Source organism: Berghia stephanieae, chromosome 5 (assembly GCF_034508935.2).
Source record: "Berghia stephanieae isolate SIO BIC M18660-M18661 chromosome 5, UCSD_Bste_1.3, whole genome shotgun sequence".
In the NCBI taxonomy this organism is placed as follows: Eukaryota; Metazoa; Mollusca; class Gastropoda; order Nudibranchia; family Aeolidiidae; genus Berghia; species Berghia stephanieae.
Window position 1 is genome coordinate 52,133,038 of NC_088364.1, and position 15,000 is coordinate 52,148,037.

At 36.9% G+C, this 15,000-nt stretch overlaps 1 protein-coding gene across 1 annotated transcript in view; it reads right to left on the bottom strand.

The window, feature by feature from the left end:
* The window catches only part of LOC144973161 (noggin-2-like), a 34,508-nt gene that overhangs the window by 1,913 nt on the left and 17,595 nt on the right, over positions 1–15,000 (bottom strand). Inside the window, exon 3 of the mRNA XM_078915282.1 lies at positions 1–2,139. This exon is cut by the window's left edge and continues 1,913 nt beyond it. Within this exon, the coding sequence (XP_078771408.1) occupies positions 1,379–2,113 (735 nt within the window). The 5' untranslated portion in view covers positions 2,114–2,139 and the 3' untranslated portion in view covers positions 1–1,378. The remainder of the gene's footprint in view (positions 2,140–15,000) is intronic.

The following is a 15,000-nucleotide window of genomic DNA, read 5'->3' on the forward strand; positions in this document are numbered from 1 at the left end:
TCGATCTCCAATCATGACGGTAAATGGATTCAATAGTCTGATGTCACGTCCGCCCAGCAACGAGCAGCTTGGTTCTAAACAAAGAAAATCGGTACTTTTTATTTTTCATGCTGGCTAGAACTTTTTCACTTGCCATGTGATCAGAATGTATTAAAACATTTAAATGATCACATTTATAATATTTTTCTCCTCTGGATACACTTTTATGCTCGTCTGAGAAGCATTTCATAAGGGCGTCCGCCATTGTTCCGATGGTTTAGAACTAAGTTACTATGCGTCATTACGAGGGAAGTGACGTCACGACTGTTGAATACTGTTTATTAAGAATGATTTCTCTTTTATTTTCTTTCTCTCATTTGTCTGGCATTGTATCAAAGGTACATTTTCATACATCTGTCTGTTTTTCATTTATCTAAACTACGATTTAGCTCCTAATTTAAAAAGTTAACAAGTAAACCTGTGAGACTTCTATTTCATCCCGTGGGGTGGAAGGCCAAAAAAGAAAAACAAAGTTAACATAATGGTTAAATTATTGTCGTACTTGCACAGCCAGAAATGATGACATGATATCAGATAAGAAGTTATTTTTAACATGAATCATGCAGTAACAGTACAATTCATTCATGATTGTCTTGGGTAACATCTTTGCAAAAAACAACACAAAGTTTTGACTTGACAAATGATGTTTCTTTGTACCATTAATGGAAATTTGTTCTGCACACTGTACAAAATCTATTATAGGATATAATATCTCTTTAGGAGTTTTTTTTTTAAAAAAAAGCTTCTTCGTGTATTCACTCTTTTTTCAAAACTGTTCATTGCTTGATTGGAGGAACATAAAACATTGCATCCACAATCACAACATTCCGAACTGGGACTCTTATAAGGCAATGACTAAAATAACAGCCATATGAGTGAGCTGTTTTCAAGAAATTCTGGTCGAGTAATAGAATTGTACTCTGTATCTGAAGTGTGCTGTCCATTTCTAAATTTGATGAAATTGAAGATGTCTTTTTGTTTGTTTGTATTTGCGTCACGGCTCTTCACAAAGCATAGGTACAATATAGGTGACCTGTATGAGGACATCTTCACCATTGGACGGTTTTCTTTAAGGATCCGCATAAAAATTCTGGAGCTCTAAGAGCCTGTTCATTTTCTTTTTTTTTTCTGTAAAATAGAAAAAGTGGATCAAATAGCAAAATCCAAGGGTGCTAACAGTCGGTATCGCCACAAGAAGCTCACCAATGTTTTAACTTCTTGTCAGAACACAACGGTTTTGCCTGCTGAAAAACAATTCTTTGAAACCGATGTATTGTGTAGCCGGTATTAGTGAACTCAAAGTATTCTACTGATTTGAATAAATGACAACACCAACTATCTAGCATTTGCAGGAACATCCTGTTATGATTGGATATTGTATAGAAATCCATTTACAGTTTTTTCTGCTTTTGAAATCAGCACAATGCCATCTGAGAAATGTCAAATTTGAGGAATCACTAGGTTTGCATTTCATCCCCTCTGGAATCGAACACGACCGTTCACTTGAACACGACCCCTTCTTTATCCACTGGGGCCAGAAACGAATCCCTAAATATCTCCAAGACTGCTTCACAGGACAGAAAGTCAAACTCCAGATATATTTTTGAAATTTTCTCCTGTCTCTCTTACTAACGTTTAATCTAATTTTTCGACCGTCCTGAAGACGTGTGCTACGAAGACGTTTAAGAAATTTTGGCCTTCTCCCAATAGCGGGTCGACCTTTTTTTAACGGTATGTAAAATTTCTTATTTTGCTTTTTTGGATTAGGGGCATAAATGGACATATAACGTTTGTCATATGCCCTTCCCAGCTGTCGTCTGAGGAGTTTTATGTCGACGTCACTTGGAAGTGGGTCGTAGATAGGATCGTTACTTTCAAGAAGATCCTCGATGGGTAAATATTTCGACGGCATCGGTCGATGATCTCGTTCTGAGTTCCTACTCAGGATGTTGGTGCTGAGTTCTTTGTCCATCTTCAAGAGACGGAAAAGGTGTTGAGGAGGTTTAGCAGCGGCAATAGTTGGCCAGGCGTAAAGCTCCAAAACAAAAATCAGGACAAATGGTTCAATCAGCATGGCCAAAAGATCTGTTGTCGAATAAACTGAAAGAAAAAAAAATAATAGGTGATCATTAGTTGAATCATACAAAAATGTAAATATATAATAGTATTATGGCTATATGTCCTTGTGCATGATATTCGCTTGTGACTTGTAGGTACCTGGTTTGAGTCCCAATGTTAACGGCGCAAAGTTGCGGGCTTGGGAAAGACTCTTTATTCACATTTTCCCACCATGTAAAATGAATACCTGGCCATCAAAAGTGTTGACTCAGTTGAAAAAAATACTGTAATAGCGCCTTGAGAGGATATCTCTCCTTTTTTTAAAATATTAACGGTATAGGTATACTGTCCACATCAGAGAATGAAATAACCACGAATTTTATGATTGAAGTTTAAAACAGAAGTTGGAATTATCTCTATATCTAAGTAAGCCAATCACATACCTCGATTTTTTTTTATATTGCCTTTATTTTTGTCAGATCTAAAGTTCATGCAAATTGAAATAGATCAGCAGTAGGGAAAAAGGCTGGCCTGACATCGAACACAGTCACATCACGTCCCTCTTTGGCGTTAAACCTTGAAGTCATACAGAGGTTTAGAGTTCACGTGACCAAAGTGCATAATATGTAGGCCATCATTGTGTCCCAAAAAATAATTCTACATGTTCCCAGCAGACTTTCAGTAACATTGTAGTCACCTTTCCACCTTGTCCGAAATTACTTAATACGATGTTTGTCCAATTGCTTCCCCGTTTATCAAACGAGAGAACAAGATGTTTTCGTAGATGTGTAACTGAATGGCACTTTCTTAAAACAATACAATAGTGCAGAATACGAATGTTTCTCTATTAGATATCATTTCTTCTCTGCTAAGTTTTTATTTTATTAGACACAAATTGTTTTAGACCCATATTATAACATTTGTATCACGACTTGCACAACTGAACTGTTTGTTTAGATAGCAAATATTCAATGAAATACACTTTGAATATAATTATAGGAAAACCCACGAATAATTATTTAACAATGAAACGGTGATTTCACAAGTTGGGATACAATGACATAACAAACATTAACTTCATCCCAATGATTATTAGTGACACCATGAGTTATGTACATAGAAACATACGATAGGTGTCACAAATTACTGACAATAAAAATATCGCACACGCTTCTATCACTGTCTTCATAATACCCATTCATTTGTCCTTCTGAGCGGCCACTCGTATGGGAGGTGAAAGACAACATGGGGTAGACATTCGCACACACTTGAACGCCTTGAAGGAAACGCGGCAACAATGCGATAAAAACGGCTGAATGAGAGATTAGGGGTCACAGGCATCCCCAAGTGTACTTCCGACCGACGAAGCGAGGCACTCAAAACCCCGACACGCTCGAATTGCTCCTATCACTTTCAGATAGATGGTTCCAATCCCCCTTGAAAAGAGCTCATTCGCGCCAGGGGCTCCCTTTACCGAAAGAACACCAACGGAGCTTAAGGTGTCGCCGCTTCACCAAAGGTGACGATAATTAATGTTGTTTTCTTTCGGTGACTGCCATGTTTTTGTGAGCACCCGCCCTCAAATAGCCATCTAACTAGGTTTTCAGTGCTTTCATGATGAGAATGACAAGCGGAATGGAGAACAACGGACCGAGGGATGATTTAACAATCCAATACGTTTCCATATACTTTTCCCCCCTCATTTTCTCCAGATAAAGCAATTGCAATACACATTATTTGAATGGCATTTCTTCTTCTAGCTAGCATAATATAGAGACGAAGACTTTTTGAATCCCTGATTTGTATCTTGTGGGTGGTCCTCTCTGTGGAGTAATTTTGGTAACTGATTAGCATAAGGTGTGGTTTAGTTTGGACCTTTTTGAGATTATTGAATCATTTTCTTGGGGGGGGGGGGTATTACTATACGGTGAAACTATAAGCATCACAAGATATTTTTTGTTTTGTTTCTTTGCTTTTTGTTCCCTTTTGTTTTGTTTTTGTTTTGCTTTTAGTTTCGTTTTTCTTTGATTTTCCTTTCGCTTTCTTTTTCTTTTTACTTTTTTTTGTTTATCTTTTGTTGTTGTTGTTGTTGTTGTTGTTGTTGTTGTTGTTGTTGTTGTTGTTGTTCATGAGTGAGACGTGTCACTGAAATGTTTGAAATTGCTGGAGTATGTAAAGAGGGGGAAAAACGATAAACAAAAAAGAAAATAATAATGACAGAATAAAAAGGGTGTCGGTTAGGCTTACATTATATAATATCATGAGTTTAAACTATGGCTTGTGACACGAACATTACAAAAGTGATTACAAGAGGGCATTAATATTGACCACAAACTTGACGTCAAACCCAGAACACGGAAATATGAATTTTTAAAAGGGCGATCGGAAGTTTGATATGTTGAAATGACAGAATCAGTCAGTTTTTTTTTTTAACATGGAACCTGTTCTACATATTTACTTATCATTGCAATTCATAATTTGGGTGATCTCTTAAATACAAGTTGCAATTCATTGGATTCGAAATGTATTTCAAATTTAAAAGACCTCAATTACAGATAAAGGAAACATTACTCGAACTATATAATGTAAACTAAGGTTGAATGTTAAATGGCATTAAAAAGTCGCTGGATTTCTTCTCAGACAGAGAAAAAGAGAGACAGTGAGATTATAAAAGAGCAGGATAAAGAAACAAACTGAATAAACCCAAACAAAATGCAAGGTGAATGAAATCTTGATATTCCCACATACTTATGAATGAATTCGCCAACCGCAAACAATATTCTAAATGATTCATTCTTATTCAAAAGAGTCTTTTAAAGGGGCAAATAAATGAGTTACTGATTGGGGCTTTAAACAATAATTGCATGAATAGCTCTTAAAGGCGTTTATTGCCGCTATGCAAACGAAACGTATGAGCTAGGTGTGAATGGGAAGTTCTTTTTGCGTAAAATCCATTCACAATAACTCTGAAGAAAGAGATGAATAAAACACGCTGTATTGTAAAAACAACGCCCGGTAAACGTTTGATGAAACTCGAAACGATCACTCGGTCAACCACTGCCAAAAAAGTTAATTGAAGATTTTCAAATTCAGGGTAAGTAAAATGTGTGTGTAAGAACTCTCTCTCTCTCTCTCTCTCTCTCTCTCTCTCTCTCTCTCTCTCTCTCTCTCTCTCTCTCTCTCTCTCTCTCTCTCTCTCTCTCTCTCTCTCTCTCTCTCTTGATTTATTTTTAATTCCTCTAGCTAGCTGGGCGTGGAAAGGAAAATTAATGGTGAAGTAGCAAGAAATGTTAGACTAAGCAATGCAAAATAGAAACACAAATAAAGAAGCGCACTTTGTTTTCTTTCTTTGATCCATTATTAACTTCAGTCTCAGGTGGAAATGTTTTGTCTAGGTCATTTCACGCTATCGTTGCAGCAAATAGGGAGAAGACAACCACAAAAACTAGGCGGGACGGTACAGACCGATCCTAGAAAAACGACGAGGACTCACTGCACAAATAAACGTCATCATTCATTTCATCCTTGATCTCAAAAATTACATTGTAAGACTACATAGAGAACGAAAATCAAATTTCAATGGATGCGAACCAATTGCAATAATAAATAAGTTCTTCCTTTGAACATGTACATATTATAGATATGGGGGAAATTAAGCGACTTCGCCCACAAGAAACTATTAAACTTTTATCGTTTCTAATACGAAAATCATAGTGAGGTTTGTGCTCTAGTGGAATGGTGCTCGCATTTGAATCTGTAGGTCTATGGTTCGAGTGCTAACAGGCATTATGTCTCGTTCTTCATTTGATGTTGTTGAGTTAAAACCCCTTGTAAAGCACTTTAAACATGTTCAAGAATTTTGCGATACATAAGAGCTTGAGTTTTTAACATTTTGTAGTCAATATTTTGGGAAAGGAGGCATGCGTCATTACGAGGGAAGTGACGACATGATTGTTGAATCGTATTGAGGATAGGGAACTGGATAAGTGTATAAATTATTTAGTCATTTTGTATTATGCCCTATAATATAAATTCGGTCATGGTGTCAAAAAGGATGCTGCTGGAATCACCGATCATATGTAAGCCAATATCTCTGGTATTTTGGCCGCGTACGTGGGTGAATTTAAAGTTAAGATAATCGAAAATGTGAAATTGTAGATTTTTCAAAAAAATTATTTATTTTATTTTTCATTTTATTTGTTTGTTTGTTCGTTTTTTTGTGGGGTTTTTTCCTCCTTCTATTTTTTTTTTTTGTTTGTTTTGTTTATTTCTGTTTAATTGGTTTTTTTTGTGTGTTTTTTGTTTGTTTTTTTTTTTTTTTTGTTTTGTTTTGTTTTTTGTTTTTTGCTCTGTTTTTGTTTTTTTTTTTAGTTTTGTTGTTAGGTGAGCAATATTTTTTGTCCTAAATAAGGCAAATAGATTTAACCTGAGTCACAAATTATACATATTATTATTAACGTTGGCTATATTATAGTCAGTATTGATCGTCATCCGAACATAATACCGTTTTGAATCAACGAGTCACAATTACCAACCTGGCAAGCAGGCGCAGTGACACCTGGCTCCTTCTGGTATTTTCTATTTAAACTCTCAACACGAAGCCTACGCGATTTTTTTCTTAAAATAATTTGTACTAAATTTTATCACCACAAAACCTATCCTTGCTTAGTTTTTCTTTAACATTTTCGCATCTGTTCCATTAACGAGCGAAACGGATTTTTATTTATTTTTAAACAATGAATTTAAAAATATTATTTTATGTGAACCTAAAGCAAGCACCAGTACCCAAAAACATTCGTGTAAGAAGAAGAATAATAAGCACGATTCTCCGAGCACCTTTTGTTGTACATGTTACCACCTTCTCTTTTATAAATTTTATCCCGTACAATACCAGAAAACCGCCGTGGAAAATAATTTAAACCATTACGTACCCGTTTCAATGTTCACAAATTTAATCACATGTTTACACCTTCACACAAAAGCCACCTCCAAAAAAAAAAAAAGGGAGGGGAGCGGGGGAGTGGGGGGGGGGGAGGCATACAATATCTCCTTGGAATATCTTTTGTGTTTACCGTCGTCATCATCTGATCTCTCACGTCTTTGAGACCACCTTAGGCTTACACTCGACTTTTGCGTTTTGCTTCTAGGAGTCACACCCTCTCTCCAGTCGGATTTGTGTATACATATTTATCTATCCTATGACTAGCTACAACATCTAAGATTTTTTTTCTTGTCTATTGCGTCAATGTTCATGCTGCTACATTATGTCTATGCCACAGAATTGAAAAATAATATGTCTCTGGTATAGGCTGCTGTACTCTGACAAAAACCTATTTAAAAAAAAAATTGGCCAAAAATTCGTCCTTCAAATTATATCGATCGATTAAAATGTTCAACTTGTCAAAACTTACAGGAAGTCCTAGACTTGAGAGTCTCTGTTGGTTTTTTGTTTGTTTTTGTTTTGTTTTGTTTTGGGTTGTTGTTTTCTTTGTTTGTTTGTTTTTGTTTTGTTTTGTTTTGTTTTTTGTTTGTTTTTTGTTTGTTTTTTGTTATTTTTTTTTGGGGGGGGGTTGGTTGTTTTTTGTTTTTGTTTTTATTTTGTTTGTTTTTTTGTTGTTGTTTTTTTTTTGGGGGGGGGGGGAGGTTGGGTTGGGTTTTTTTATGAGGTTGATTGGAACTCGAGGGAAAAGGAGAGGCTATAATACTGATGATGATGTTATCACATATCCTCATTATCATTATCATTATCATCATCATCATCATGGTGGTGGTGTTGATGATGATGATGATAATGACGATTATATCAATGAGAAAGCGCGCTTTTCTCTTGGCATCGATTTGAAAACCCCTTTCGGAAATAATTTTTCAACTTTTGATAGACTGAACAGAAACACTTTGGGCCAACGTTATGGCCAAACAACATGGATCTAACTTCCATATTAAAATCAAACATACAAAATGAAACTTGCGCTTTTATATTGCGCAATATTCATCAAACGCGGTCACGAGACGTGACATGAGGCCTGTTAGGCGATATTACGCTGTTAACGGTCAGGAACTCATTTTGCACATGAGTACGATGAGAGAATGTGAGTAAAGGGCCTTTTCCAAGGACTCAAACTATGCGCCGTGCGAGACTTGAACCTTGGACCTCCGATCCGAAAGCGAGTGACATACTACAAGACCACATAGCCGCACAAATGGAGTGGTACTCTGTCCTGGTTCGTAGCGAAGTCAAACAATATTAAGAGTGACCAGATACAGATTGTGAAAATGACCGTAAACGTCTAGTAATGTGTACCTGGGTGAGACTCCTTCCTCACTCTATCCATTTGACTCAGGTGAGAATGAGTACCTGGCTTTAAACATTGATGACTATTGTGCGGCTTGGTAAGACACTCGCCTTCTGATCGGTAGGTCCCTTTACTCAAATTCTCTAATTGTACTCAGGTGTAAAATGAGTATCTGGCCACTAACAGCCTTATCTCTGAAGAAAAAATGTAATATGGCGTTACATATGGCGTCATGTTTTGTCCAACATATTAAGTATTGTTGTTGGCTAGGGACCTCTCGTAAAGCACATTGAGCATGTTTAGTGGATATTGCGCTATAAAACGCTCGATTTTTTGTTGTTGTAAGAATGCCAGTCCAAAAATAAAGTAAATAAATAGAAATTCTGTGAGTGATTCTTCCCCAAGAGAACGTTTTCTTCATGACCTAACTTGAGAAATTGGCCACAAAGTGAGCAATAGGGGTTAAGATTCTTGATCAAGGAAAAAGAAACGAGATTGAAAATAAATTTACGGATCGAGGTAATGTATTATGTCAAATTCAATGCTTTCATCATCATCATCATCATCATCATCATCATCATCATCATCATCATCATCATCATCATCATCAACATCATCATCATCATCATCATCACCAGCTGCCACGGTCTTGGGATGCGTCTTGTGTATTTGGTGGAGATCCATCCCATCCCATCAATGCTATCAGGCCAACACAAAACAGAAAACGTTAAAAGTTTTTTACATGACACAAACTTCACCCTGGGATCAGGTCCGTTGAAAATTTTGATTAAAGAAAAATCATGAGTTTTTTCTTCATTTTATAATGGCTTTCTTTTTAAAAATTGACATTTTCAAAATATCGACGAGATTGTTTCTGACCCCCTCCCCCCACCCCCATGTCCACCTAGCAGTGATTGGGTAACTGGATCTCTTAGATCTGTAGGAGAGTACTATGCATAGACTAACGTCATATATAAAGGGTAGCAAGCAATTTCTACTGTCCGTTTCACGCTATAGAAACCGGGACAAGCTCCAGTTCGATGGATCTAATGGCTCTGAAGTGCTACTTTTTTAATTTGTCAAAGACTTCTTCCAACAATATGCAGCATATCGCCACGAAACGGTACTATGTCAGAGTTATTCAGATGCTAGAATTAAAACAAGAATAATAGAAGTTTAGGTTTACGGTTTATTGAGGAAAAAAAACATAATTTCCTATTGAAATTAAAACTAAAATATCCCATATCCGGTCAATTTAATTTTTTAAAATTCAATCACTTTATTGGTACTTGGATCACCTCGACAAAATACTGTTTCGATAAGATGGGTTACATAATGTTGGTCCACTTTGGAACTGTATTCAAATAAACAGGTTGTACCAAGCAAGACGTTTCAATTAACGTTCAACCCATTCTATCGTTCCTTGGATATTTAATACCGGACTTCTTCTTATTCTTCTTCTTCTTCTTCTTCTTCTTCTTCTTCTTCTTCTTCTTCTTCTTCTTCTTCTTCTTCTTCTTCTTCTTCTTCTTCTTCTTCTTCTTCTTCTTCTTCTTCTTCTTCTTCTTCTTCTTCTTCTTCTTCTTCTTCTTCTTCTTCTTCTTCTTCTTTTTCTTCTTCTTCTTCTCTTTCTTCTTCTTCTTCTTCTTCTCTTCTTCTTCTTCTTCTTCTTCTTCTTCTCTTCTCCTTCTTCTTCTTCTTCTTCTTCTTCTTCTTCTTCTTCTTCTTCTTCTTCTTCTTCTTCTTCTCTCTGTCTCTCAATCTCTATATCCACTTATCCTTAAAGTAGATGGCCTGTGTTATTAAAATATATATCCTCCCCCCCCCCCCCCCCCCCCCAGCTAAATAATATAAATAACAAACAACATAAACTATCATATCCCCGTGAAACGTGAAGAGCTGAGGAGTGAGGAGATAAATGAATAATGAAACGATAGTAAGAGCGTTGATTAGGCGATATTTACATAATATAATTTAATTATTTGTTGTATCTGAGATGCCGCGGAGACGGCAGCGGCGCTACTAGATACCTTCAAAGGCCATTCGTAAAGATAATAATATATGTATGAAATAAAACTGTACAGCACAGGTAACGTAAACGAGTTCGAAACAAGTCTTATGAGAAGTACATGATTTTATTGCATGAAATATCTGAGCAAGACAAATCATATTATTATGCTGCCCACTGACTAAACAGCTTTTCTTTTTTCTATTTTTTTTTTTCATTTTAGCCAGAACTATAATTTTTCAAATGATAAAATGATTAATGAATTGTGACCTTCGGCGACAAAACGGAATCGTATCAGATTTACTCAGATGCTAAAAATCGAATTTATTATTTCACATTTACCACTTATTGGTGAATAAAGTAAACACTATATTATTATGACTTATTCCATAAAGCTAAGAGATGGGCAGGTTGACTTGAACTTTACATTTTGAGGTAAACTCAATGACTGTCACGTAATAGTGCTGCAGCCATTTTGCCGACACAGCTCCGTGACAATGAGATATCAGATTTACTAGGTTGCTTAAAATCGAATTTATTTCACATTTACCACTTACTGGTGAATAAAGTAAACAATATATTCCGTAAAGGTAAGAGATGGGCAGGTTGACTTGAACTTTACATTTATGAGGTAAACTCAATGACTGTCACGTAATAATAGTGTTGCAGCCATTTTGCCGACACAGCTCCGTGACAATGAGAGTCATTATCCAGCATGCAAAAAGGGGTTAAAGGGTTAATGACACCAACGGAATTTCTCAACACCGGCCCATATTATTTATCTTTATACGATCTCTTGCCAGGTCGATTGATTCGTCTTCTATATAACAAATAACTCAGAAAGTCTCCTTCAGACTGTAGAGGTGGGGGTGGGGAGGGGTGACCAAACAATCGTACAGCACTGAAAAAAAAATAACATCAATAAAAGAAATTACTCCCTAGGTGGAAAATGGGGCGGGGGGGGGGGGGGGGAGAGAGGAGAGAGTAGCTATGCCTCTTTGTTGAGCTATTTGGCTTATTTCCACCAAAGCATCTCCGTCTGTGCAGAATTTTGTGAGCAAGATAACCAAGAAGGTGTCGCACCGCGTTTTCGAACTGTATTAAGCGATATTTAGCTTAGCCAGTTATCGGATAGGTGACACCGAGTACAAACTCTAGCACATATATTGTAACTATGGTTAAGACACCTTTCCACATGTTACCATTTTATGTACTTGACAAAAGGAAAAAGCGATGAAAACTGTATAAAGGGCTCTTCCTTTCTTTCTTTTTATTTTCTCTCGCTCTCTTGCTCTCTCCCTCAGCCCCCACCCCCCCCCCCCCACCCCATCTCTCTCTCTCTCTCTCTCTCTCTCTCTCTCTCTCTCTCTCTCTCTCTCTTCTCTTCTCTCTCTCTCTCTCTCTCTCTCTCTCTCTCTCTCTCTCTCTCTCGCCCTCTCTACTTCTTCTTTCGTCTACAACTTCTTCTTAATTGGTTAATATAATATTTATAAATTCAATCATCACTGAGCTAACGATAAATGATTAATCTTATTAATCCCAATAAATATGACGATTAATACTACGCGTCAAAGGCAAAATCTCTCACGTCATCTTCATGTGCAGTGTAATTCGTATGTAACGAGCTCGGATACAACAATATACAGTTTTTGACCTTATATTGGATTTTCGGTGGGAGGGATGAGGCCGACCTTGGGGGGGGGGGGTATCTCCGGAGTTACGAAATATTATAAACACCCCGGTTGTACAATTTCCTATAAAATCATCGTTAAAGTCTGTAAATATGAAAATATCAGTAGAGTAACTATAATTTTAAGTAAGTCGAGATTCGAAGTCGATTTTAGTTTAAATTAAACGTCAACAACAAAAACATCACACTGTTTCTGTTTTACTCCCCTTTGTTTTTATTACTTAAGTGACGTAAGAAGTTGTGGTGACCAAATTCAATACAAGTTCAGCTCTGTGCGAGGTGAATACTAACGGTCAATATGCATTATTTTTGACTGGTTTATTTACTAAGACGATGAGTAGAAGGGTGTTATAACGGGTTTTGATTTGTTTTGTTTTTAAGACAGATAGATCTTTTGATCCACAGAAATTTGGATTGAAAAAAGAACGTTCTCTATGCCCAATGGAGCAGTTCTTTATCACGGTTTCTGCAGCGTTAACCGCATATACATAATAATTGCATGCTACCCTTTCGGTAGGAAGCTAGTCTTTTTCAAAGTACTTTTCACCAAGTCTAACAACATCCACTGCTGCCAAATCATTGCTGGGTGGACAGCAAAAGATAAATTAAAATTCCCTTTATTCATCCCCAATGGGAAATTTGTCCTTAAGGTCTATTCCAAGTGAAGACTGGAATAACCCAGGCGCCAGCCGCAGTGAAGCCCCAGAAAGTGAGCTAAGGCGAAGTGACTTGCTTAAGGTCACACAGCGAGGAGGGTAGTCGAACTCGGTACTTTTATGCGTAAGAAGCAAAGACCGTTCCGCGGAGCCACGCTGCCTTCGCTTGTGAGGAGAGTGAGTGTTCAAACAACGGAGCAATCGGGCCCACTAAAGTTTGAGTTCATTGTTTTATTTAATTACTATTTGATTTTTATTGATCTGGTTGTCGTTCTTTTGTGTGCTGATTGACATAAGGGACTTTGACATACAAAAAGACTACAACACGTAATAAGTATTCACTTTCGATTTCAACTTCGTTTCATGAGAGGTCCACTGTATAACTTTAAAAACCGTAGAAAATATCTTTTTTCATTTATTTAACCATATTTATATAATAATATGCATCAATTGATTCCATCAATCTAGACCATTAATTCAGAAAATTATCTTTTCACTCAATATCATTCAATTATTACAACAAATGTTTCGTCTGTAAGGTGTACAAAAAAAAATAGCATGGCATTAACCTTTAGATATTAGTTCTTGTTTTCTCGACAGGGCGAACTGTGAAGCAGAGTGTTGGAGAATGGTGTGGTTAAGCGCCTCCTGTCACATTCCGATGTTAATTGCCTCTATAGGAAAATGTGTTTGTTTTAAAATTAGAAGATTAGATAGTTTGGTGACGAAAATTTGTGAACGTTTTGAGGATCCTGAGTTGGTGATGCAAAATTCTGACAAATCACTTTTTTTCGTTTCGGCCAGAAAATCGTTATCCTTATAAATAAACTCTAAATATCGATCTCTTACAATGACCTTCAATTTGTCAAAAGGCCTCAAACCTGAGTCATAATTTATGATAAATTGCTTTTTGACAAGTTGGAAAGCATCTTAACCCTTTCCTTATAAACTACCGGAAAATCGTCACTTTTGTTGCAATACAATGAACATTTTTCTTATAGATATTTGTAGTGTACATCCCAAAATTTGAAGAAAAATCCTTGTTATAGCTTTAATAACTTAATGTTGTTTTATACAGCTCGTCTTATTGAAGAAATTATGCAAAGTATGTTCTTATTGCTTTTGAATTGAGTGTCTACAAAATGAATGTTTGTGTTGAGTAAGTTTGGCAAGAGGCGGTAAGGACAGAGTTTATCGATAGATAAGAGTTTTCTGCTCAAAATATTTAACAATGTTTTGTCATAAAAGGACACTGTGGGCAACAGTAGCAGCAGCAGCAAAAACAAAATGTAACAGGTAGTTCGATTGAAGGTAGTGACAAGGGCATGTTGTGTAATAAATAAAAACGACTTTTGAATTGGTTTTGAGAAGAAAAAAAAGTTACCAGAATAAAAACCAAATGTTGACGCATATTCTGATCGGAAAGTAAAGGGGGGGGGGAGGGAGGGGGAGAGGGGGCGGGAATGATGAGGAGAAGGGAGGGAGGGAGGTAGACAGAAAGGGGGGGGGGGGGGGAAGGGTAGCTTTGAGGACAGTGAAAATGGAAAAAATGTCTTCGGTTTTGTTAATATCACAGAAAAATAATACAAAGCTGGGTATGACCGTAGCCATCGTTTACTAATAGATAGTATGCGCTTGGCTGAGAAGCTCATAACATTGCCATCCGGCAGTATAACGGACCAACACACAAAACTGTGTGTATCCATGAACGTTTATAGTCGGGTTAATACAGTTCAGTGAGCATTACTCATAAACGCGGATGGCATAAAACAATAACAAAGTCCTGAGCGACGTCATCTGCATACTATCTATAGATAGTTCGAAGTTGACGTCACTCAGGTCTTTGTTATTGTTTTTTGTCATCCGCGTTTATGAGTAATTCTCACTAAAGTGTATTAAACGTTCATGGTTACGCACAGTTTTGTGTGTTGGTCCGTTGTACTTCCAGATGGCAATGTAATGAGCTTCGAAGCCAAGCGCATACTATCTCTAGATATTGTTATTGATTTTTGCCATCCGCGTTTATGAGTAATGCTCACTAAACTGTATTAACCGGACTATAAAGGTTCATGGAACACACAGTTTCGTGCGTTGGTCCGTTATACTTCCGGATGGCAATATTACGAGCTTCTTAGCCAAGCGCATACTATCTATAGCCTGACACTGACCCAAAAAAATGACGCCAAACGACAAGTCTTTGGCCCCAAAAGAAAACAAATCGTGAGTTGTATTCAAGAGTTCAACCAATGGAATCAC